This window comes from Hyperolius riggenbachi, chromosome 7 (assembly GCF_040937935.1).
Source record: "Hyperolius riggenbachi isolate aHypRig1 chromosome 7, aHypRig1.pri, whole genome shotgun sequence".
Classification (NCBI taxonomy): Eukaryota; Metazoa; Chordata; class Amphibia; order Anura; family Hyperoliidae; genus Hyperolius; species Hyperolius riggenbachi.
Window position 1 is genome coordinate 150,933,475 of NC_090652.1, and position 27,869 is coordinate 150,961,343.

General features: G+C 40.1%; 1 protein-coding gene across 4 annotated transcripts in view; it reads right to left on the reverse strand.

Annotated features, from left to right (window-relative positions):
- Positions 1 to 27,869, reverse strand: part of XYLT1 (xylosyltransferase 1) — a 481,277-nt gene that overhangs the window by 275,276 nt on the left and 178,132 nt on the right. For 3 of the 4 annotated variants that reach the window (XM_068244759.1, XM_068244760.1, XM_068244762.1), the window contains exon 2: positions 9,712 to 10,237. In XM_068244759.1, the coding sequence (XP_068100860.1) occupies positions 9,712 to 10,237 (526 nt within the window). Of the gene's footprint in view, positions 1 to 9,711; positions 10,238 to 20,930; positions 20,996 to 27,869 lie in introns of those variants that run through there. The other variant, XM_068244763.1, reaches the window with a different exon arrangement.

Sequence of the window (27,869 nt, forward strand, 5' to 3'; positions counted from 1 at the left end):
ACAGCCTGTGCTTTCAAATGAATCAGATTACAACTTGTTGATTAGACACAAATGAGAAGGAATTAAATAGACTAAACTAAATATATACAGAGTGAAATTCTTTATGTTTTCCTTCTGTCCTGTGCAAGAGTTCAGCTCCACTTTAAAGGAAACCTGTAGTGAGGAAACTCATTTCAAAATTAGAGGGCAGGCTCTGAAAAACATTGAGCCTTCCCATTCCTCCACATGGTCTGTCATTCTCCAGCTCTTTGTAAGTACTCTAGTAATGTTCAGAACGACTCAAGTCCCCGAGTAGTAATGAGGATGAGTGAATCCATACTGTGCATGCGAGATTCCAGAATAATACATGTGCAGTATGCTTGTGCTCCATACAGGGCAAGCAAGATTCCAGACTCACACATGCGCAGTACTGCACATGCGCATGTGACCATCTTCAGAACTACTCTGTGACGCGAGTAATTTCAAAGATTACTCAAGTATTCATGAAAAGCTATTCAAATGAGCAGGTTCCAATGGTTTTGTTCCAGAGCATATGCGCATGCTGCAGAAAATGTCACTTCCACTGGTGCGCAGAGTTTTCAAATGACATAATCGTTTGGAACAACGCTGTTTGAACTACTTGTGGATTCTTTTTTCCGGGTGATGTGCCCATATGGCGTTCCTGAGCCTTAATGGATACTGTGCATATGCTTCTCTTGAAAAGCTCAACAAAATCATTTGATAAACATATATATATATATATATATATATATATATATATATATATATATATATATATATATATATATATATATATATATATATATATATATATATATATATATATATATATACAGTGTTCTCCCCAGAATTTTTTTCCAGCCGGGTGGCATGAAAAAGTAGCCGGGTGGCATGAAAAAGTAGCCGGGTGGGTTGAGATGAAAATGCAGGGCAACTCTGCTTACAGCATAGGAGGATGTGAGGAGGTGAGCCGATGACAGCCGGGTGGTCACCAAATCTAGCCGGGTGGAGCACCCGGCTAAAAGAGCCTGGGGAGAACACTGATATATATATATATTTTTATATATATATATATATATATATATATATATATATATATATATATATATATATATATCAGTGATCCCCACATATATGTTTATACTAAGTGTCACAGGAAAAAAAGAAAAAAAAAAATCTATCTATCTATCTATCTATCTATCTATCTAATACTATGTATATTATACTGTTTATGTAGTGATGGGGAGAAGCTAAGGTAGGAAATGATAAACACCATAAAACTAAAGTAGTACATCCTACAATTTCTACTTTCAACGAGTACAATTTTCCCCTGGTGCCTACTGCAAAACCACAAAGCATGTTAAAACTATTAATAATCACCCTTCTCCTCCTTTTATTGCAACCTTCCTAAAAATGAACAGTATGCAAATCATCTCCAGATTTAACAGATTGAGCATCTACCAAGGGGAATGGATGAATATTTACTGTTTATTAATGCTGTGCGTTGGTTCACACAACAACCATGTTTGCATTTAATCTCTTTATAACATATTGCATGATATCTTCACAGGGCTGTAAAACCTATATGACCTAAAGTACACCTGTCACAAGCTGGGCCAATCCAAACTAAGTATATAAAAAAAAGCATACATAATCACTATACCTGGAGGCCCTCCATCTTGTCAACAACAACCACCCCTCCAGTATGCTCAAGTGAAATTAAGACAATTTAAAGGAGTTCTGAGGTGAAATACCTTAAATTAACGTGCATACACTGGCCACCTTAATGCTGCTATGAGGAGCACTGCATCCTCAGTTCTGCTCCGCTTGGCTCCCAGTCTAGGCCCCAACCTCCCTTGGGTCGTGAACTTTGACAGAGAAGCAGTATTTGCTGCACATGCGCAGTACTGGCCGTTTGTGTCAGGTACTTGCGCAGTTCATTCCTCCAGGACGTTGTGTCCGCATTCCCAGCGGTGTGTGTGTGCGCCGCCAGGAGCACAGCCACAGCATTCTGGTGGATCAAACTGCGCATGTGCAGAAAATACTGCTTCCATGTCAAAGTTCAAAACTAGGGGTGGGGTGGAGTCGGGGCCTAGTCCAGGCTGAATTACTAAAGAACTGAGCCGTGCAGGGCAGAAAGGAGGATGCAGTCCTCATCATGGCAGCAGTCTGGAGGCTAGTGTATGCACGTTAACTTAAGGTATTTCACCTTGAAACTCCTTTAAAAGATTATAGCCTTAACTCAAAATGAGGAATAGGGGAAATACATTTTTAGTTTCAATCTTTTTCAATGGACACTTCGACTTTGTGCCCAATAAAAATGTATTTCCCTTATCCCTCTTATTTGTTTAAATCCTTGGGTCGCCTCCTACCACTCATCTCAGTCATGCCCTGTATCTAGCGACCTCCACCTGATCGCTATATGCAGCGATTATATTTTGTTTTTGTTTTACTTTTTGTTTATTTGTTTAGAGCCTAGGTTCTCAACTTGTGGTATGCGTACCCCAGGGGGTACTTCTGATGGTTCCGGGGGGTACTCAGGCTTGATATACTTTACTAAGAATAACACATTTTGAGTTTTAGAAAATGATGAAACTTATTTACTGTATATTCCGGCGTCTAAGACGACTGAGCGTATAAGACGACCCCCCAACTTTTCCAGTTAAAATATAGAGTTTGGGATATACTTGCCATATAAGACTACCCCTCTTTCAATGCACACCAAATAAAAATTAAGAAACATAATATACTGGTGCTATGTATGAACAGATACTGTTGCTATACTGTATGTGGTATCCAGTATATCACAGTATACAGACGACTGACTGATTGGATTGGTCAACTCTCCCTCTCCATAAGTGGATTGGTCAGCTCTCCTTGTCTACCTGTTTATCAGAGCGGTATGGAAGAATTGATCGCACTGTGCCCATAAAACATGCACATGTGCACCTGCGCCGCCTCACTACAGTCCTCAGCAGCAATATCTGAGAGGTGGTAACAGAATAGGGCGTATCACCCGGCTTCAAATACACCCGACAAATAAGTCGACCCCTGACTTTACACAAGAATTTCAAGGGTTAAAAGGGTCTTATACGCCAGAATATGCAGTAAACAACACCAAATTAGTATTAGTATTGTTTAGAACCAATTATCATATACTAGGATTAAATATATACAGTATTTGTCAAGTGGTACTTGTGATAATGTTTACTATGGTAGGTGGTACTCGGTGAGAACAGGGTTTTAAAAGGGGTACACACCAATAAAATGTTGAAAAACACTGGTTTAGAGCAACCGCACCATTTAAAGAAGAATCCTGATTGAATCCACATGGAGACGGAATTTTCAACAAGCCCTATATTGTGGTTGCCATCTAGCAACCCTCCTTTGCAAGTAGCACTCTCTATACTCAATATGATTAATTACTACACTATTTTAGCAATCCAGGGGCCTGATCCAATTTACTTTTTCTCCAAGTTTTCTCCTAGGTGATATGTTCACATCCTACCAATAAGATGCCTTTTAAGCCACCAGCATGCAAGAAAATACTCAGAGTAATTTTTAACAGTACTTTTTCCCTATTTTTTTTTTAAACAAAAAAGTTTATTTAACAGAATTTTGCATCTTACAAGGCATATGTATACGTACATAAATCTTAAAAATACATGCATGGCTGTATTACAGGTATAGGGTGAATAATACATGAAGAAGTTGCAATAGACTATTTGTAAGAGAGCAGTGGGAGATATAAACGGTATAGGGGATAACAAATCAGGGCTTGCGAATAAAAGTCGAGAAACATTATAGGGCAAACAGAGATTTAACCCGTGTCCTTAATTACAAGTCTTAGTATTGAGAGTACATGCATTACCGATTCTTCCACCTATCCCAAACCAGGTGAAATTTCTTACTTGAACCTCTGTGCAAATACACAAGCTTTTTGTATGGAATGGCGTTGTTTACTCTTTTGACCCAGTTTTCGAAAGAGGGTGCTACTGGGGATAACCATCTGAGTGCCACTTCCTGTCTAGCCATGAAGAGGACTTCAGATAAAAAGGTTTTTAGCGAGTTATCAAGGGCCTCATATTGTACTACAGCAAGGAGACAGAGAATAGGGTCAGAGTTCAAGGGGCAGCCCATCTTATCATGTAGAAACTTAGTAATTTGTGCCCAGAAGGGAAGAATGGATGGACATTCCAATATCAAGTGGAAAAAAGAAGGTGAGGCGGCTTGGCATTTGGGACATAGGTCAGATTGTTGTGGGTTGTATTTAGTTATTTGCTTGGGAATCAAATAGGTTCGATGTAGTATATAAATTTGCGAAGTGCGTTCACGGATACAAGGAGAGACCCTTTCAGGAACAGAGAGTGCCTCATCCCAGTCATCGTCTTGAATGTCATAGCCACAAGCTTCCCATTTATTCCGTGAGGGTGTAGTAAGTTCCTCTGCGCCATATTCTAGGAGTGTCTTATATATTTCACCGACCATGTGTCTGATGGGCCCATTTTTAATCATCTCTATAATAGGGGAGTTGTGTGGAATTGTTTCTGGAAAGCGTGCCTAATTTGCCAATATCTGAATTCTAGATTTAGGGGGATGGAATAGGCAGCTGCAGTAGCGGAGAAAGGACTTTTCCCCTACTTTTTAGTTATTTCCAACTGCAGAGTTATTTTAAACAGAAGATGAAAAATTATCTCCTAGGAGGAAACTCATCCTTTGAATTTCCTCCACCATAAATACCCACCTTTCCCCAGTACTTTATACTGGGTGGTGTGGGCATGGTTTATGCAAATGACCTGGCCAGGAGATAAGAAAAAGGGGCACAGCGATTTTAGATTTTCCAAGCAAGTTGTGGAATGGTGAAATGGGGTTGAGTTGGGACAGCTTAAACAGAGCTAAAGTGGCTCAAAGGATCTTGGTTGTCTGGTGGTGAGGTCATGTGACTGCGATCCGTGCAGGTCAGTATAAGGTGAGAGTAAGCTGAATCAGGGGTAAAGCATTGGTCTAATTTCCAGTCCAATCAGCAGATTAGGGGCGACCTTTGGAGAGAAAATAAAGATGAGGGCACACAACAGATTACAGTGTTCTCCCCAGAATTATTTTCCAGCCGGGTGGCATGAAATAGTAGCCGGGTGGCATGAAAAAGCAGCCGGGTGGGTAGAGATGAAAATGCAGGGCAACTCTGCTTACAGCATAGGAGGTGGTGAGAAGGTGAGCCAATGACAGCCGGGTGGTCACCAAAACTAGCCGGGTGGAGCACCCGGCTAAAAGAGCCTGGGGAGAACACTGGATTATGTGTCTATCATGTGAGGCTGATCTGTCTGCATCAGCAGCCTTGCTGGACAGAAAGGACAGTTATAAGATCTGAACTCCCAATGTTAAGCCCTGTAACATGGTCAATCAATGTCGCCTGATGGCCTGATGGGGATCAGAAACCAATCCCTCAGGAGCTATTGCAGTAACACTCTAAAGCTCTGTACCTATGCTAGATGAAACTCTGCTCCTGCAGAAAATCCAGCATGTGTACTGCAGCCACTGACTTCTCAGTCAGCGACATGTTGTCTCCAGTTACCCAGCCCACTGAAACAGATCACTAACGCCCCCCCCCCCCCCCTCGCATAGAGCAGAACACAGTGATTTGTGGGGGAGTGATTTCCCTTAGTGGGTGGAGGCAAATGTAAATTCCAGAGGCAGAGTTTTATCTGCCATATGTACGGAGCTTGTGTTACTACTGAGAAATGTCATAATCGAGACAAAGCTGTCTCTCTTACTTATTTACATTTTCTTGCCTCTGAGGCACAAGCTGCCAAGTATGTCTGTCTAATTAGCTTCTTGAGCTTGCATTAAATCCTCCCATTTGAAAAGTGTTTGCCAATTATAAACGCACACACAACATTTAACAATTGCTTTTTCGAGTGATAGCAATGGAATGACAGCAATCAACAGTCAGCAGTTGATCTGTTTATCTGCCAGCTGCTTTGCTCTGATCTGGCAAAAGAAGATGCATGGTGCACATGGAAGTGTACAGTTGTTTGTAGTTTCATAAGCGAACTGTACAATGACTTGTGTAATCTTAGGGGTGTATATGAGCAGTTAAGAGCAGAGATACACTAGAGCAAATCTACAACCTGGAGGCCCTACTCATCAGGAACAAGATCTAAGAAATCAATTGAGTTACATTTTACAACAAGCTCACGATACTTTAGGAGGATTAGTCTGCAGTAAGAAAAAGTACATTATAAGCCAGTGTATGTGGATAGTCAATCTGGATTTCAGAGTGAGTCAGACCTGCAGATCATTCATTCACTGGGGAAAAATAATATGTCTACTTCCCTTCAAGACATTGCTGTTCCTGTTCAAACCTATGGAAGCTCTCTCGGGGAAATCAATGTCTCTATTCTTCTAAAACAATGATGATATTATTTCACTTCGGAACAGCTCTCCTGAGATAGTTTAATCACAGAGAAACCAGAAAGAATTGCAGGTCAGGCTCTGCACTAGATTTTTTTTTATTTCATTTCAGCTGACAAAACCATAGCAAAACTTTTTGGTGTTGAGCTAATACATTTTGGACTTGTTCCCACTATATGCGTAGCAGAGTAGTTTTTGTGACTAACTATATTGTCAACCACTTACATTATTTTGTACTAATGTCTGTATTACCATTTATACCAATGTCTAGGTATTATGTACCCTTTTATTTCTCCTACCGTACAGTGTGAAGAATGATGATAGCACTATAAAAATCCAGAATAAGAATAACATGCATTTGAAAATTTTCAAAGACATCAAACTGCATAGTTAGCAAGGTCTGATGTTCCCAATAAATACGCAATAAAGTGCATCTTCTAAATGCAGTGCTGTAAGCAATGCTGCCTGATTTCATGCACTTTTTAAGGCCCCGTTCTCACTCTTTCATCCCGCACTTTGCTGACCATCCATGATCAGGAAAGCGCTGCAACACAAGTAATACTATGGTATTATTAACATTGTTGTGAGATTGCAATTTCCGCCATTCGCCATTGTGCTGTATGCAACATTTTCCCGGTGACTGTTGCGATCATTCACTGGAATGAGAATCCCAAAATTAAATTGTCGCAAAATCGACGAACATTGCAAAATTGTGATTGCAATATTGCGATCGCATTGCAGAGTGTGAAAGCAGACCTCCGGTGTAAAAATAAAACTCCACACAGGCAGCAGAGTAGCAGGAAAAATCTACAAAAACTGACCACTTGTGCCATAAAATCAATGTTTTGTTGGTTAGCCACACCTCCTTTTTAAAAAACTGCCATGGCAATTTCTGCTCTTGCAAACTGCTATGAAATAGTGTACTCTTAGGGTGGGGGAAGCCTAATAGCCACAGTATGTTGCATATCAAAGCTACCATTATAGACACACACTTAGCTTGGATGAAAAAAGACATCCACCCATCAAGTCTAACCAGAAAAAAAAAAAAATACATTTTGATCCGGGTATGGCGAAAAACCTTACAAGGCCAGGACCAATTAGCCTTAAAAGGAAAAAAATCCTTCCCAACTCCAGATGGCAGTCAGATAAATCCCTGGATCAACTCTTCCGGGACTTACCTAATAATTATAGCCGTGGATGCCCTTCAATGCAAGGAAAGCATCCAAGCCCTCTTTAAATGCAGATATACAGTAGAGTTTGCTATAACTACTTCCTGAGGGAAGATATTCCAGATTTGAACCATTCTCACTGTGAAGGACTCCTTCTGACACGGGAGACCAGGGTTCGAATCTCGGCTCTCCCTGTTCAGTAAGCCAGGACCTATTCCGCAGGAGACCTTAGGCAAGTCTCCCTAACACTGCTACGGCCTATAGGGCGTGTCCTAGTGGCTGCAGCTCTGGCGCTTTGAGTCTGCCAGGAGAAAAGCGCTATATAAGGGTTTGTCTTTCTTTGCCTTTTCTAAATAGATTGCAAATACTTTTTTCCTCCATAAGCAGATCATATCCCCTTGTCCATTGTACAACCCTAGGAACTTCCCACCTTTTGCTACACTGGCTAAAAAAGATAGGGGAAACAGTCATAGTAAGTGTCATTCTGACTAGTTTTCACTTTGTGATTTAGAGCGAGGTCCACTTTAAGCTCCACACATACTCTATAGGGCACTAGTGGTTGGTTGAGGCCGTCTCTGCTGAGAATCTAGCGGATTTGCTGACCTGATGAGTCGCTGCCATAACAGACTGTCATTTTTGCCTCAAGTACTCTTTAAGAAAATATAATTTAAAGGATTACTCTTCAGTAGAAAATCTATGGCCTCAATTCACTAAGCATTTTAGACTAGTCTACTGATGGTTTTTAGTCTACTGATGGTTTGGTGTAATGTTTTAGACCTGTTTTTAAACCTTGTCTAAAACATTCGGTAATTAGGTCGGTAAAGCAGGAGAAATTATCAAGAGATGCAACGCACAAAGGCAAACAAGGCATAACCACGCCCACTTTTTCTGACAGAGATTAGATCAGCTGATTCCTGTCAGTCATAGCTACTCATTTGTGAATTGCATATTTTGTTCATTTCCCCTGCTTTACCGACCTTATCACCGAATGTTTTAGATCAGGTCTAAAACATTTTGTAATTATTAGTGAATTCCCTTTTGATGCAACTGATTTACACCAAACCATCAGTTTACTAAAAACCAACAGTGGCCTAGTCTAAACCACTTAGTGAATTGAGGCCATAGCACCCTGTTTCTATACAATCCATTTTGTAACTAAATGCCATTAAATATTATCATTAAACTTCAGCCTGCAAATGCTACATTTTCGTGGAAATTTGCTGGAAATCATATCAACAATATATGGCTTACAGAAGAAGATACTTTGGATTACTGTACACTGCTTGTAACTTAAAATGTATAGCCTTGAAAAAGCAAGACGTTTTAAATCCGGATGATACCATTTATTGGCTAACTAAAAAGAATCAGAATAAGCGAGCTTTCGGCTTTGCAGCCTCCTTTTACTCTGGGAAAAAATGTACTTCTTATTTGTATATGTTTGCACATATTTTAAATTTTACAGTTTTTCGCTGTAGTGCCCCTTTAAGGCATCTTAATGACATGTATTTATGCTTGAAAAAAAAACTATGTACCCCCTTTTGATGTTGCATGTATAAAGCTATCTGTACCATCAGCCTGCAAGCAAACAGGATTTAAGCCTGACAAAGGCTGCAAAGCCGATAGCTCGCTTATTCTTATTCTTTTTAGTTAGCCAATAAATGGTATCATCCTGATTTAAAACTTCTTGCTTTTACTGATGGCTAACATGGTACAATACCCTATTGCTACTGCTAGCCTTGAAAAAATAACATTCAAAAGCTTATAAAATACATTTCTTTTAGGCTGGGCTAACATGATTATGCCTACCGGAAGCTGCAAGCTCATATGCATAACAACAGAGAAGTCCAATATTAACAGACAACTATTTTCAGTGTCCATTTGAGGCAACAGCTTTCTGTGGGCATAATTATGTGATCACAGCCCTGGGGAAAGAGTATGTAATCTTCAAATTAAACACCACTTTTGCAGGTAGTACAGATGATTCATTTTGCATACAAATTAACTGGTAACTCAAGCTTCACTTGAAGCAGGCCAGATCTTCCTTGCTTTGAGCCCAGTTTCAGAACAGAACATCTTAAAGTAGGAAAGAATTATTGTATTCATGTGAGCAACTTCAAATATTGTAACTTACCTTCTAAGGGACAAAGTCTTGTTACTTTCTCTGGCATGAGTTTGCCTTGCTTGTGTTGACAATAATATTCAGCAATCTCCTGCCGACACTGCTTTGATTTAGCCCGCGAAAGCGCAGATATTGCTTCCTTGCCGGTAATCTCACATTTAGGGGGCAGCTCATACTTAATCTCAGGGGAGCTGCTGCCAGGCTTCTTTGTATGGTGAAGTTTAGAGCTTCTATATCCATCTTTGAGGCTGTTAGAGCTGAGGTTCTTTGAAGAGTGACCTCCATAGTGTAATACTTCATTAGAGTTTTTACCCAGCAGTGAGTTCTCCTTTACTTTTCCTTCCAGTGCTAACTTTCTTTTTAAATGTTCTTTCTGTTTGCTAAGAGGCTTTTTCCCTTGCTCCGTCTGGTGCTTATGCCTTTGAGTCCTTGGAGCAAAGTTACTATTATCAATATTTTCAAAGTCTTTTGGGACGGAATTCTCATTATTGCTGTCTGTCCTCATTTTCTCTTTCGGACGGTGAGAAAAATATCCATCCTGTAGAGAGAGGAAATGAAAGATTTAGAAGAGGAACCAGCTTGATCAAATGTTACATCCATACTGCACATATACAGTACATCAGAAAATTTGTATGAATTTGAGAAAGTGTATTTGACATATTATTTGACTTATTCGGCCTTTGCCCTATTTTCGTACATTAAAACTCTGTTAGTGAGCCACATTATTCTATTAAACAAGAATCTACAGGATATTAAATGTGTTTTAATGATCCAGTACAAAACAAAACAGACGTGAAAAGTTTTTTGATTTTTTTTTCTTTTTTATAATGAAGTTGATGTTACTGGTTTTAAATCAGGAAGTTGTTACACATCCATGTGCATCTTGTCAAACTAAAAGGTGGACCTCCCACGTGGCTATTATGGGTACAATGAAATCAGATTATCTTGCAATAAACTACTATGGGCTGGTTTACACTACGAGCGATTTTCTAAGCGCCAGTGATCTGAAAAGCACTTGCTAATGTACGTAATGTTATGTGTGAATATTTAAAAAAATCACATCGCTCAAGTGAGAACACACACATAGCATTACTTTAGCAAGTGCTTTTCAAATCACTGGCGCTCGGAAAGTGCTCATAATGTGAACCAGTCCTAAGACATTCGGCTAGGCAAAGTTATGGAATTCTGTCCACTGAACAGATCAAGGGACTTGCCTACTAGGACAATGGATCTTGGTTCTGTAATATAAGCACTATGTCCAGGTTAAGTTTGAGTTAGAGTAGCATTAACGCTCATCTCCAGTCAAAGATCGAGAAACACCACCTATTGGGTTAGTCTTAAGAATGCTCAATTGGTATCTTTTTATGTAAACAGTAATATATTTAGTGTAAAATCCTGTTTTAAGGTTTAGATCACATGACTATATGCAACAGAATGTAAAGCGTAAGCATCAAGCGCTGTGGGTGTGAATGATAAAAGGTGCCTGGTTTGCATCATCACCACTGTTCACCTCTGTTGGTGAAGATTACAACTTATATCACAGACATTCAGTGGCACCGGAAGTGGTCAGTGTCTGACCAAGTACTTTAAGATTGAGCTAATCAGGGAGCTTCAATACAGACAAAAATAAACTCTGCAACTTAGTGCTTGCAGAAATAAAAAAAGAAGCTTTTATGCCTTAACTGGGGCTTCAACAGCTAGGATTAGGCAGATATCATTCACCTAAATATGTCTTAGTTAATGTATTATTATAGGATTGCATTAAGTGTCAGTTCAGTTGGTAGGGTTAGTGTTAACATCAGGTGAAGAGTTGGGGTCAGTGTTATGAGCTTAGCAGGGAAAGTGTTAATGTTGAGCAAAAGTATTAGACAAGTGGGTTTGTGGGAGGGGAGATGACAATTTAGGAATATTGGAGTTTATATACATCAAGATTATACAGAAGTGAGATGCTGGCACCATAGACCAACAAATCCATAAACAGCAGATAGGTAGCTTTTTTGCTACCCAGGTTAAAATTAGTATAAGTTGACTGCTTTGTTAAGCTTTAATAGGAAAAGCAAGGTTGTATCTCATGTATTCAAAGACCCAGCCAAGCTAAAAATGTTATTAACTCAATGGCTATCCCCCCTTCAACCCAGAATAGCAAATATATAGGAAGATGATTAAAAATAAAACACCTAAATATAATACAATGAGGGTGCCACTGCTGCTACTTCCAAACAAATGGGCAGCAGGCTCTCACTGGCAGCATCCTGAAGAGCTTGCGGTTGGAACCATGCTCCTTTGCCAACTAAACTGCACTCTCAAGAAAGGGAGGGAAGCTTGGTCACACCGCCCTCTCACTTCTTGATGGGAAAGCGTAGTAAGCAGGAGCTCAGCTAAGCCTTCCCTCACAGAAGACCGCTTACCATGGGGAACCACAATTTTTGAAACTATGATGAAGGCTAAGCACGTGTATAAATTAAGATATGTAGGGTCTTAATTTTAGAAACGTATTGTTTGGGTAGGTAAAGGCCTTTATAATAATATGAAATATTTGTTGGCAAGAATAAAAAAAAATACTGCAACCTAGCATTGCTTTCATTTAAATGAGTTTTCAAGAAAAGCACTCAAAGCCCACTGCTTTCTGATCTGTCAGTGTAATTGCACAAGAAGCTCCTCCTTGAATTTCCTCGAAAGTGCCACCTATTGGTAAAATCGAATATGGGCAAGTACAAGAGGAAAAAGATAGGTTCTATGAGCCACATTAAGTTTAAAAGGTCAGAATTCAATCCATAAAGCAATGCCCACATTTATGCACAAAGTACAGTAAGGTAAAATATAAAACATTTTTCAAACCATACACACAATGCAAATACTTTTTAAGTTAAATATCTTTCTATTTTTAAACAAAAAGCTCAATTTCTAACAATTAGTTACAACGTTCATTATATTGTTTAATTAAAATTATTGTTACACTGAGCTGGTTTTACACTAGCTATGCAAACATTTGTTCATGCATACATGCAATTCATTTCAGGCTCAGATTTAAAGTAAAAGAAAGGCATATATTTGTTTCTTACTACTACTGCAAAGCAGCTTTCTAATTATGGTTTAGCAGTAATACTTTGATCCACAGAGCTGATCCAACTGACTTTGGGATTTCATCCCCCCTGGACCACAGCTGAACTCAACAGACATCTCCTCAGTTTAGTTAGGGCTGTTTTCCACTAAGAAACGCAATTGTAAATGCAATCATGCTGCAATGCAATCGTGTTTCTATTCTCTTTTCCCATAATGCAATTCCGCCATGGTCCGTTAGGTGTACAGCGTGAATGCGGTGCGTTTCCAATTTCCAACATGAGAATCTTTGCAATACATTTGAGTTCCTCAGGGCCTCATAACTAACTTACAAATTTTAAAAAATACATCCATCCAAAGAAAATCTAATCCTAATGGCTAGTTTACGTACATTGAAGGCTAAGGAATGAATATTTAAGCTGATCAGTTGTGCTGCAGCAGTGCATGGTAAAAAAGCTTTCAGTTGAGATGTGTAGATGTGAACTGAGCCATAAGGAAACATGGACATTTCCTTCACCTGGGCTGAACATCAGTTGTCCATTCAGGAAAGCAACTGATTCAGTGTAAACCAGCTCTTTGAAAGTAAGACGCTTCAAATCAGACAATGGGAAAACAAAGGTAGGGAAATCTCTTGATAGCTGCAGACAGTGGTGTAGCTAAGGAGCTATGGGCTCAGATGCAAGTTTTATATGGGGCCCCGCCCAAGCACTCTATAGATAAACGATACGGCACACCAAAACCTGCCAAGGTCAGCCACAGTGTCAGAGGTGCTAGAAGGGGATGGGGAACAGTTTGTTAATGATTATTATCAATCAAAGCATTTATAGAAGTGGTCATTACCAGCATAGGACCAATAAAGAGGTAATAGTGCGGTTGAGAGAGGATCCTACGGGGCCTACAAGGGCCCCGATGCGGTTGCAACCTCTGCACCCCCTATTGCGATGCCACTGGCTGCAGAGTTCTATGTAAATTACAATTTAATTACAGTTTATTACCCAGAGGGACACAGGTGAACTGTCCAAAGTTATTCTATAATATATTAAATTCTATAATATATTAAATTCTCAATCAATTGCATTAACCAAAAAAAAAAAAAAAAAAAGAACATGCTGGTTGTCAGACGTGTAGTCGCCATAACACATTGCTCAGTTATTGAGGTCCTTGCTGTACACCTAGCTAAAATACAGAACTTACCATTTACCCCAATTGTGATTAAAGCGGAATATAACCCTGCATTTCAACTTTGCTCTAAAATATTATTTACAGCATATTATATGCAAAAAGCATTTTTTTTTTACTAGACCAGCATTGGAAGGGTTAAACACAGAGGTTTAAAGTTCTGTGGAGAGATATGCAGAAGTTCAGATTGTTACATTCTATTTAGTTATATGTATCTATTGATAAATGTTACACACTCTTTGGCTGTCCTCCAAGCTCGTTCTCAGTCAGAGAGATGAGTCACATTCAACACTTAGATACATTTATGTAAACAAAATGTATCTATTTCAGCTTCAGATGCATCTGCAGAAATCTCCAGGAACTTTAAAGCCCTGTGTAACCCTTCCAATGCTGGTCTAGTAGAAAAAAAAATGCTGGTTGCATATAATATACTGTAAATAATGTTTTAGAGCAAAGTTGAAATGCAGCGTTATATTCCGCTTTAACATCATCTCAGGTGAGGCACTTCAAGCCCAGCTTATATTGTGGTTGGCACTGAATGTTGGCCTGAGGAAGTGAACATCTGGTCCCACTAAACGCAGTGCCAGTGTCCTAATATACGTTTTTCATGTACTAATTACTTTGTCACCCTTCAGGTGAGCAACCTCCTTCTTTCAGATTTTATGGTCTTAAACAATGTTTTCAAACTGGGGATCTCTTTTTCTTTGCATTCATTGTATACTATCCAACTGAGGGGTAGGCACCAGCTTGGGCGAACCAAGTTAGCAATCCCATATGTTCCCATAAGAGAGGGATTGCAACCCTGAGCGAATCCGGCACACCTGAGTGAAGACAGGTTTTCTCCATCTGTCAGATCAGTTTGTTGCCTTTGTAGCAGCCCAAGCTTGTGAGTAATTTTCCATTGTCCTCATCAATACACCTAAAGTAGTAAATACTACACCATTTGGGCTCTCTTTGTCTCCGTATGCTTTTTTAAGGTGCATCATATTATCTCTCAAATCATTTAAAGCAACCCTTGACAATAAATATTTATTAGGAGTACCTTATACCTTTATATAAATGCTTTGTAAACATTCCCTTATGCTACAAGAGACTTATTCAGTCATTTTTATAAAGGAGTTATAATTATTTTGTCTCAGAACTTAAAATAATGAATTGACTGCAACAAGTTCAAATATCCCCTGAGCCCAACATAAATACACTCTATGAGACGTATGCTTTATGTTGTCATCCTAGGAATTATATTGTTATAATTATTTTGTATTTATAAAGCGCCGACATCTTCCAAAGCGCTGTATAGTATAGTGTCTTGTCACTTAACAGTCACCCACAATCTAATCCCTACCATAGTCATATGTCTGTATATGTATAGTGTATTGTATGTATCGTAGTCTAGGGCCAATTTAGGGGGAAGTCAATTAACTTATCTGTATGTTTTGGGCTTGTGGGAGGAAACCAGGGTGCACCGGCGAAACCCACGCGGACACGGGGAGAACATATAAATTCCATGCAGATAGCGCCCTGCCTGAGAATTAAACTGGAGCAAGGCAAGAACGCTAGCCACTACACCACCATGCTACTATCAAAGGCAAATACTGCTAGTGCAGATATTTATGTAGGATCATTACATAGTTACATAGTTAGTTTGGTTGAAAAATAGACATTGTTTGATCAAGTCCAACCAGAAAAATAAATAAAATAATAATACAGTAAATAAAAAAAAAATTAATAAAACACCAACCTGAACCTGCACATATCCCAATTAATCCAGGGGAAGGCAAAGAAACTTAGAAGGCCAGGACCAATTAGCCTTAAAAGCAGGGCTATCGGAGTTGGGAGTCGAGGAGTCGGAGTAATTTTGGGTACCTGGAGTCGAAGCTGGAGTCGGTGGTTTCATAAACTGAGGAGTCGGAGTTGGGTGATTTTTGTACCAAATCCACAACCCTGGTAAGAATTAGACTAAGGAGTCAGAGTCTGAGCCATTTTGGGTATAGAGTTGGAGGTTTCCTAAACTGAGGAGTCGGATGATTTTTGTACCGACTCCACAGCCCTGCTTAAAAGGAAAAAACTCCAGATGGCAGTCCGATAAATCCCTGGATCAACTCTTTTGGGACTTACCTAATAAGTATAGCTGTGGATGCCCTTCCATGTAAGCAATGCACCCAAGCCCTCGTTAAATGCAGGTATAGAGTTTGCCATAACTACTTCCTGAGGTAAGATATTCTAGATTTTAACCATTCTCACTGTGAAGGACCCCACTTTCTAAATAGATGGCAAATACTTTTTTCCTCCATAAGCAGATTATATCCCCTTGTCCATGGTACAATGTACAACCCTAGGGACTTCCCTCCTTTAATGAAGAAGTCAGCTGTTGCTGCGTTGGGTGAAAAATAGAGGGGAAACAGTCATAGTAATTGTCAGCCCCTTGTCAGTCATACAACCCTAGGGACAAAAAGCTCATCTGCCAAGCTTGTGTATTGCCCTCTGATGTATTTATATGTGTGAATCAGGTCACCTCTCAGTCACATTTTTTTCAAGCTAAGTAAGCCCGGTTTGCCCAACCTTTCTTGGTAAGTGAGACTTTTGTGTGACCTTCTTTACACCATATCTGACAAAACAACAGCGTATTTTCCATTTTTCTATCGTTAGCGTTAATAGCAAAATATCACATATGAACATATTTCTTGCATATACTGTATTATTAAATTCATAAAGTTTAATATTAATCATTCTCGAGCTTCTAGAAAAGTTGTTCCTCAAGAGACAATCAGCACAAGTACCCGAATGCAGGAATATAATTAGTGCCTGCTGATTCAACTTGTTTATTACAAACTTTCAAAGTGCTGCTTAAAGGCATCACAAATAAAAAGTGAATTATCTAGTGGGAAAAACACCTACATTCGTCAAAAAGGCAAACAGCAAAATTACTTACTGCAACAAAACTTTTAATTAGTTTTTTTTTTTTGAAAAAAACAAGGTGAGTTTGTTGTTGAATAAATGGAGAACATTTTTTGGCGGCAAATTAGTCTTAGTAATTATTTTACATCTACAAATCTGTATCTATTGTGCTGAGAGGCTAAAAGTAATTCTAAGAAATGAATCCTCCGTCATGAGCTAAAAATGGAACGATTCTCGGATAAAAAGAAAAATGTCCTTGCCGTTCCGGAAAAACTTTCTATCTGGTTCTGTAACCAAATCTCCTCCTCTGCTGTAGTGTACAGAGCAATTATGTACAAAACCACATATAGAACAATAACAATAACAATTATATGGGCAGAGTTCTGGGGAAATAAATGGCTGCAGCTAAATATACAGAGTTGGTTTGATGACTTTCAGTGGTCATACTAGATAAACATAATAAAATCCAAAACACTGTAAAAGCGCATTTCAGTCTTATTTTGCTACCAGGGTATTAAATACACAGTTAAAGTGTACCTGAGCCGAAGCTCTGGTACACAAAATGAGATACTTACCTAAAAAGAGTGAAGCCTCAGGATCCTATTAAGGCTTCCTTCGCTATTACTTGGTCCCCTGTTGCTGAGCGAGGCCCCCCAGAAGATTAGCGGCAATGTATTGTTGCTAATCCCATTGAGGCCCCGCAGACCCTTTTCCTGGTTGATGTGTGCGCAATAGCCAACCGAGCCCGCCGGCCATTGCACAGTAGCATGGAGCCACGGGCTCCTAGCTACTGTGCAAGCGGGCTCGCACGGACATTGCATGCACATCAACCTGGATAGATATATATTTATATATATAGATAGAGATAGATATATATATATATATATATATATATATATATATATATATAGAGAGAGAGAGAGAGAGAGAGAGAGAGAGAGAGAGAGAGAGAGAGAGAGAGAGAGAGAGAGAGAGAGAGAGAGAGAGAGAGAGAGAGAGAGAGAGAGAGAGAGAGAGAGAGAGAGAGAGAGAGAGAGAGAGAGAGAGAGAGAGAGAGAGAGAGAGAGAGAGAGAGAGAGATATATATATATATATATATATATATATATATATATTTATTTTTTTCAGTATATATCAACTCCTTATCTTTCAGCAGTGTTTCTGACACTGGAACAGGGATTCCTCTATTCATTTAGTCTTTTCAAACTGCCATTTTATCTCTAAACCTACTTAGTGCAGTGAGATAACAGCTCAGAAGTCTTGTTGGGTGGAACAGACCAAATGATGATGGGAATACCTGTTCTTGTCTGCTGGTACATGAGGAGCTGTCAGATATAGGTCAGATATAGCAAAAGTATTATTTCTGAGCATCTTTAACACAGAGTATATCAATGATTGTACTGCAATTCCAGGGATGACTATACAGCAACAGAATGTCAACATTTTTTTGCTAAAAAGGTCCTTTCAAGCAAAATTAAATAAAATTCTGAATCGCTATTCTGGCCACAGCAGAAGGTTTTTTACCCATTTCCCTGTTGTGTAGTTTTTTCTTTTTTGTTTAGTGGACTTTGTCTAAGAATGCCCTAGCAACAGACTGACATACAGATTACCAGAATCCACGTGAGGTCTTCATGCAGTAAGACCGTTCAGGCGGCCAACAGTAATTCACAGTAAATGGAATGTAAAACAGGAAGCATTTGGCGTGTGCAGCTCAACCCATTCATGGCAACTGCAAAACCTCAGATCCTGCTTGATCCCTTCTACGCCTGGCTAATATCCAGCTTCCCACATATGTCACTTCACCAAAAAGCCTTCAGTATCCAAACACACACACACACACACACCCTCAAATCAAAACACATCTAATGTTCTTATCTGGGCTGATGAGAAAACACTAGATCTCTCCTTGGTTAAAAATAAATAACATGGGATTAAATTGTCTTCTCATTATAATGCCACTGGGATTTCAATTACCAAGTGATATGTTTCACTTCCTTTATTACTGGATTAGCTCTGCATTCCAGCCCGCTTCTTTAAGCAGCTTCTGTGGCTGGATCCAGTGCTGTCTATTAAAAAGGACCACACTAGTGTATCAATGTGCTTACACAACATATGGCCAATGTATAATCCCTGTCTCAACAGCACAGGCAGCCCACATAGCGCACAGGAGGATCAGTGAAAGCTGTTGAGTGTGCAACTGGAGAGAGTAAGTAATAGGCCAGTGAGGACCATCAATAATGTACAGTCTGCGTACTGAGACACACGCATTACATAAAGGATGTAATTATGGCTGCAAATGAGCAATCTGCAGAAAAGAGTACTTATGAGTTCTGTAAATATGAATTCTTGTCTCTGCAGTGAAAAAGGAATAACAGACACCTTTTAGCAGAAAATATTTAGGTGATGCACAGTAAGGCATATCTTTGGCATCCCTCTGGTCTTGCTACCCACAAGAAATGTATGAGCTAAATCACACTTTTTTTCTAGGAATGTATGTAATCATACAGTGGTCAGCATCAACATAAAACGAATACTGCCGAAATGTAATGCTCCTATGCAGACTTATTGGTGGTGATGTGACAATGTGTCTGTTTTAAACTTTCTATGCATCTGATTGGATGTTAGAACCTCATGATTTAAAGAGTATCTTAGGGGACATATCTTATGTATTTGTGTATTTTAAAGTGGACCCAAATTAAAAATAAAAGATTTCAGAAATAAAATCTATTTTCTAAATTATAATATATATTATATTCCCGGGTCAGAATCAGGCAGACTGGTGGAGGAGATAAAAACAAAACACAGGCTGCTACTGATGATGTCACAGGGGAGGTGATCTCAGCTTGTGTGAGATTTCACATAGACGACGCCCCTGTGAGGGAGGGTAGCTGATGACAAACACACCCATGATCTAAAACCTCCTACTAAGTTCAGAAGTAATAACCTGTATAACCCTAGTTATGAAAAGAGAAGGGTGAAAAGCATACACTGAAATGCTCATAGGCTTGAAGGAGTGTTTATTTATCTTTGTATGTGTCAGAGTGGTGCAACTAAATATTTTGAATTAAAAAAATGTTTGGTTTGGGCTCGCTTTAACTCTACTTTGGATAAGCTCATCTGTAACTTTCCACCCCACAGTTTGCCTAAAGATAGCCATAAAAATTAGCCAAACACTAATTGAAACTTGAATCCTGCCATACTAACTCACCAATTATGACAATATGCTTGTTCCTAAAACTGACACAAAATACAATTCCAATGCAACAAAATAGAACAGCATTGCAATGAATGCACCAAAAGCAATTGTTCCTGTTTGTCTTTTACTACTAAATAATATCCAATACATAATATCCAAAGCAACAATAAGTTAGCTGCAACCTGGATAAATAAGAATGACAGGGACATTGCTTGGTAATATGCTTCATATTTTGGAAGGAAAGACCCCTCAGGGTTAAAGCCTGTTTATTTCTATATAAGTGGGTGTTTGGATAAAGTGGAACCACTTTCAATAATTAATTGTGGCCATAACATACACAATTTGGCTAGAGGACCTTAAACAAAACACATTTTCTATAACTATCATTCAATTTAGTTTAATCAGAAGACCACACAAATATTTTGGTGCATTCTTCTATTTCTGCTTGCCTTTTCAGACAGTTATGGTAATCTTGACTTGCACTTAGCATTGATAACTCCTGTGTGCACAGCCCATCAGGGTTAGTTGTTTGCTAGTCATGCATGCATATGTGTGCGAGTATGTCAAGGTTGCGCTAAGTGAATCTGAATTTCCCTCTAGGACTGTCTGTGATTGGTGGCCCAGTAAGCCACCAGGACCTTAGCGGAAAAGTGTTAATAGAGTTTCTGGAATATTAGTATGTGCAAAAATTGGCTGTATGAGTGTGATGCCAAGATCCTAGCCTGAATCTTACGTGCAAAAAGCTAATGTCACAGTGTAAACTAAAACAGCTGGTCTATGTGAATAGATATCTTACCAGTTTGTAGATATCACATTGTATACTTAAAGTCTGTTAAATAGGAACTCCATGATCAGTTAAGTATATTTATTCTCTAGTTTAGGCTACTTTCACACTTACTATGTTGCATCGCATTGTGGTACTCTCCCCTGCCCCAGCACGTCGCCAGGGCAACGTAAGTCTATGGGGACTTACACAATATGGTCATGTGGTGAGACAGAAGTAGCAAAATTGACCCACGGCTGCTGCAAATGCTGCAGTGCATTGCCCTGTGATCCGTGCCTACTGCACAGATTATGCAGTAATGTAAGTCTATGGTGATGCAGTGAATGCTTAATCACGGTTGTGGCATGCAGGTGCAGAGCAAAGGAACTTTGGTGGTGTACTTCCTGTCCAGCAGGGGGTGGACCTGTTGGTGCACTCTGCCGCAGAGTAATATGCACAGGGGAATGGTGCTGTGTGATCATCCTGCCCCAGGGTCTGTTGCTGCAGGCACTATGCATGTGACCATGTTGACATACTCTGCCATAGGATCATATGTTTGTGATTTTGTGCGTTGCGATGCGGCAGCAACAAATGCACACCTCAAGTGTAAAACTGACCTTAGTGCTATTTGTACCCATGTTTATCTCATCATGTCAGATGCCAGATCAGGTACCCTTTAAGTTTTAAGCACCCTTTCCTCTGTAAGCTTACTATTACCATCAGTGCCATTTGTTAAACTATTAACCACTTCGCCGCCCAGGTACAGTATATCTACACCCCTTTTAACTTAATTTCCCAACCCGGGGCGTAGACATACGCACCCCCACCGCTACCGCCGCTGTCCGCACTCCATCTCGCTCGTGCGCGTGCTTCCATGCTCATGCACGCTGCCGCCCACTCATCCGGAGATCAATGAATGGGAAAACCAGTTCCTGTTCGTTGATCTAAGCCCCCCAGCAATGATCGGCTGCTTCTATGAGAAGCTGCGTAATCATTGTGAAAAGAAAAAAAAGTTTCCCAGCCTCACTGAACTTTCTGTAAGCGTACTTACTACGCTTACAGGGCCAGTTACAAAAAATTACTGTGGCCATCTTGTGGCCAAAAAGTAAAACTACAGTCATATGCTTTTTTCACATACAAATACATTATTTTACATTACACATTAACTCATTATCTCCCACACTCCCCAATTGTTACCATTTTTTTTTTTTTTGTAATAAAAAAAAATTACAATAAAAAAAAACATAAATAGTTACCTTAGGGACTGAAGTTGCTAAATATTTATTTCAAGAGGGTATAACACTGTTATTTTATAAATGATGGGCTTGTAATTAGGGAGGGACGTAAAACTGAAAAAAATGCACCAAATAAAATATTGGTGCCAAACAGAATTTAAACGGTGTAATAATCAGGACAAATGGGCAAGTAAGTTACATGGATTTTAATTACAGTAGCATGCATTATTTAAAAACTATAATGGCCGAAAACTGAAAAATAATGATTTTTTTTCCAAATGTTTTCCTATTTTCCCATTAAAACACATTTAGAATAATATAATTCTTGGCATAATGTCCCAACTAAAGAAAGCTTAATTGGTGGCGAAAAAAACAAGATACAGTTAATTTCATTGTGATAAGTAATGATAAAGTTATAGACGATTGAATGGAAGGAGAGCTGAAAGGTGAAAATTGCTTGAATGCTGAAGGGGTAAAACCCCTCAGTTGTGAAGTGGTTAATAAAGTACTAGTGACCTAAGCCTGTTTGAAAACAGGCTCTAGGTCTGTCATTACCGTGCGCTCCCACCTGCCGCTCCCGCCGGTCATGCACACTTACCCGCTGGTCGCACTCTCTTTCGCCCCGCCCGTCCGCCCTGTGTCCTGTCCTAACGGCTGTCAGTGCTTGACATGCGCAGTAGCGCAAAAGCACTGACACACGGACAGGACGCGGGGACACTTGTATTTTATTAGGTAAGATTCTTACTCAGGGCCAGCCTTAGGTTTCACAGCGCCCTGAGCGAAACCTGATTTTTGTGCCCCCTCCCCCCTTTATCCTCTTCCCGCGTGCACGCACACACACGCACTCACACACACAGGCCCATATGCAATTCACCTTTTCTCCTGAGAAATCTCCTAGGCCAGTGGTTCCCAACCTTTTTGACGTTGTGACACATCACGCCAAATGCTCAGATCTCTGTGACACATCACATATGTATAATAGGAAAAATACTATTAATAACCACGAATGGATGGAAAGAGTGCATTATCCTGAATACACTTAAAAATGAAGGCTAGACTCTTTCAGGAATATTAATAAAAAAAAATCAGTGGGACTGTTAGCCGCCCCCATCCCCCCCCCCCATTTAGAATGATAGCAAAGCACCGACAATTTGCACCATGCGTTATAGCCGCAGTGCCCCCCTCCCCCCAAAAAATGCCCCCCGATCTCATGTGTAGGTGCCCTCGATATAGGTTGCCAAGTATAGGTGCCCCCAGTATAGTCAGTTGAAGGTCTCCATCGCCCCCATAGGTAGCCAGGAGTAGGTGCCTCCAGTATAGGTTGCCATGTGTTGGTGCCCTCATTAAAGGTAGCCAGCTATAGGTGCCCCCAGTATAGGAAATCAGGTGTAAGTGCTCTCAGTATAGGTAACCAGCTATTAGGCGCCCCCTTGGAAGTCGGCGCCCTGAGCGACCGCTCTGGTCACACAGGTCAAAGGCCGGCTATGCTCTTACTATTCTGTGAGCAGCTGCTTTGACCCTTTTTTAATGTTTGTGGAGCTTCTCCCTTTTCATGGATTATAACTTTATCTTGCCTACCTAATACCTATCTCAAACCCCCACAAACACTCATCCCACAGTGTAAACCCCTTCCTGATTAGTTTAGGCGTCAGAAAAGAACAGTTTCCTGTTCTATGCATCTAACTATACCTTCAGCAAAGCAACGGTACGCCAAACAGGAGTGTGCAGAGTACTGTTGCTAAAGATGCAAATAAGGGCAAGTTGAACTTACTGATAAGTTTTGCAAAGTTTAGTTGGCTGCAGATTTAAGTAAAAAAATATTTATACAAACATCAATTTGCAAAAATACTTGTGCAGAACCAATGTACATTTACTGCAATTTCAGAAGAAAAATTTCCCTTTAAGAAATATCTGATGGCTTTCTGGAGAACACATCAGCTTTATTACCGATAATTAAAACAACTGCATTAATTACGAGAAAATTGATGCACAGACAAGTTGTAGATTTAGAATGTCCTTTGACCTTCCTAATATTCTGATTCCTTTTCCTCAATAACTGACAAGTCTTTTTCCAATTAGACTGCATCTCCAGCCTCAGCTTTATCACAATAAATGTCAGTGACTGCATAATGTATTGACTTCTAATCACCACATATCCATAGGCATTTGAGAGGTTTAATTTTGATATTCCTTGTAAAAGTTAATTGCTTCTTTTTTTGCAATCTGTGTACATTTAAGGACCTTTAATTACCAAACCAGCTGACGAGTATCATTAATGCCGTGTTTGTTGGAGGGAATGCTGCGCCAAGATTCACAAAGGAAGCTTGTTTATTATCCCACTGCTTGTTCAGATAACTGTATACCTGACATAAAAGCAACTGACTTGGCTAATAAAACTGCACTATAAAACTTACTAATTTAAAAGAGAAAGTGAAAAAAAAAATTAAAACTGGTTGGTATTTAAAAAAATATGCATACAGGAATTCTGCACTAGGCCTAAGGCCTCATTCACACTTGGACGCTTTCTGCCCACGATTGACGTTTTGTTGATTGCCGGCGATTAAGAATACGCTGTTGCACAAGTCATTTCAAAAATGTGCTGCATGTAGCATTTTCATGCATTGTGATTCTCATTCACGGATTCTCATTCACTGGAATGAAAATCGCAAAACGCAAATGCCAAAAAATTGCCGAACCCAACAATGCAAAATCGCTAGTCAAGTGTGAACAGGGCCACCATGCATTATCAGATCTGGTCTTTAGATCAGGTAAACCATCTGTATGTAACGGATATAGGTAATTTACCTGGATAACACTATGGACACTTGACATGGGCACTCGACATTAGTTCACATATCAGTAGACATGTCTACACTGGTAATATCTCACTATCCCCAACCCACCTATTACAGTCTGAAAGCCAAGGCCCTTCCCAATTCATGTTGGAACATTAAAAATAATTAACATCAATTAAGAGGGTGTTATCAAAATATTTTCATTAGATTCAATGATGACAATGTTGACTGTCGGCTGGGTGTATGGTGGTCCTAAAGGAGCCTGGTTTAGAATATCATAGACAACTTTTGCTTAAGCAATTTTTTGGGTGTAGTTAGCTGAAGACAAGGGCAGATGCCTAAAGGTCCAATATCGGAATATTAAAGGAACTACGTCAGAAGCAATGCTGATACTGGAGGTAAAGTGGATGGAGAGAGGACCAGGTTGGGGCATGTGAGGAGTCTGGTAGGTGTCACCAGAAGATGTGGCAGCTGTAGTAATAATGAAATGCTTCCACAAAAACATGTTAACAGTAGGTGAACATCCTGGTGTAGAAGTACAGCCATGTGCTGACCACCTGAAGCAAATCATTTTGGACCCCATTTAATATTGGTTGGTATGTTTATTTGGTCAACTAAAATATCTTTCCTCCCAATCCTAATAGGTAAGTATAGATAGTTTTGAGAATCAAGAGGATCAGTGAAGGTTTAGCGCTAGGGGAAGATAGTGGTAACGTAAAATTAGGGTTACATAGTTACATATAGTTACATAGTTATTTTGGTTGAAAAAAGACATACGTCCATCGACTTCAACCAGTATAAAGTACAACACCAGCCTGCTCCCTCACATATCCCTGTTGATCCAGAGAAAGGCGAAAAACCCCCCACAAGGCATGGTCCAATTAGCCCCTAAAGGGAAAAATTCCTTCCCGACTCCAGATGGCAATCAGATAAAATCCCTGGATCAACATCATTAGGCATTACCTAGTAATTGTAGCCATGGATGTCTTTCAACGCAAGGAAAGCATCTAAGCCCCCTTTAAATGCAGGTATAGAGTTTGCCATAACGACTTCCTGTGGCAATGCATTCCACATCTTAATCACTCTTACTGTAAGAAGAACCCTTTCCTAAATAAATGGCTAAAACGTTTTTCCTCCATGCTCAGATCATATCCTCTAGTCCTTTGAGAAGGCCTAGGGACAAAAAGCTCATCCGCCAAGCTATTATATTGCCCTCTGATGTATTTATACATGTTAATTAGATCCCCTCTAAGGCGTCTTTTCTCTAGACTAAATAAACCCAGTTTATCTAACCTTTCTTGATAAGTGAGACCTTCCATCCCACGTATCAATTTTGTTGCTCGTCTCTGCACCTGCTCTAAAACTGCAATATCTTTTTTGTAATGTGGTGCCCAGAAATGAATTCCATATTCCAGATGTGGCCTTACTAGAGAGTTAAACAGGGGCAATATTATGCTAGCATCTCGAGTTTTTATTTCCCTTTTAATGCATTCCAAAATTTTGTTAGCTTTAGCTGCAGCTGCTTGGCATTGAGTACGATTATTTAACTTGTTGTCAATGAGTACTCCTAAGTCCTTCTCCAAGTTTGAGGTCTCCAACTGTATCCCATTTATTTTGTATGGTGCTAGACCATTAGTACGTCCAAAATGCATGACTTTACATTTGTCAACATTGAATTTCATCTGCCATGTATGTGCCCATATAGCCATCCTATCCAGATCCTGTTGCAATATGACACTAATCTTCCTGAGAGTTGATGATTCTGCACAATTTTGTATCATCTGCAAAAATAGCAACATTGCTCACTACTGCATCTACTAGGTCATTATTAGTATCACATTTGGCCAATATTAGCAATAGTGCATGCAAGCATGAATTATTTACATGTCACTGGCCATCTCTCAACAATAGTGAGGGTAGGGGTTGGTCTACAGGGAGTTGAGGTAGTTTTTACAGAGGAACTAGGCCAAACGAATGGTCAATGTAAGGAAACGCGGAAAGGCCGCCGTCTCTCGAGGTGAGGCGGCTGTTTCCGCGTCCAGCATGGCGTCACAACGCGGAAAAAACGCTGCATGCCACATAGGCAGTGCGGCGGAATCCGCATTGGTAACGGCGGAATCCGCATTGGTAACGGCGGAATCCGCATCAGAGGCGGCCCCCGCACTAGATACATTGCATGACAGTACTGGTGTGGCTGGGACTGATAGTCCACCAAGATTCAGACTTACACGCGCGCGAGCACAGAAGCAGAGTTTAAATAACAGAAGGGAGTCGGCTGACCAGCTGGGTCAGCTGACAAATTCCACTGCTCTCATTGGACCAGCAATTAGGGAGGTCCTGGAAAGGTCCTAGAGTATATATACTGCTGGTTGTTCACTTGCTCTTTGTCTGGCGTGCGATCACACATGTGGGAGCACCCAGATCCGTAGTCAGATCCGCAAGTGTGCCGGGACCAGCTGGAGCTGTAATCCTACACTTAGCTAGATTCTGTTGATAGCTAAAGTACTAGTTTGATTGTGATTATCTGTTATGACTTTTGCCTGCCTTGACTACCCTTCTGAACTCTGATCTTGTACCTCGATATTTCTGACACTCTGTTGCCGACCCCCGGCTCGTTTCTAGACTCCGCCTCAGCCTCCTGGCTCTGTACCTCGACATTTCTGATACCCCGTTGTCGAACCCTGCCTGTACTTAGACTCCGCCTTTGTCTCCTGATCTTGTACTTTATCTGTCTGTGTGGGTACGACCTGGCTTGACCGACCTCGAGAACCGACCTTACCGTTAGAGGCGGTTCCTCGCTCTGTTAGCGACCCTTCCTCCTGAGGGTCACTTCCAGACATCCTTCCTACTGTCAGTCTGACTCCTCCCGTCTTGGAGAGCTCAGGTCTGCGGAAGGAATCTGTGCAGTACTCCTTGCTGCACTGAGGCCTAGTCCTCAAAGTGTTACTGTTACACCAAACACTACACTCTACTCAGGTGAACAGAGGTTAGCTAGTATATCGGATTATCGGTGAGACTGCAGATCACTTATAATCTGGTATATA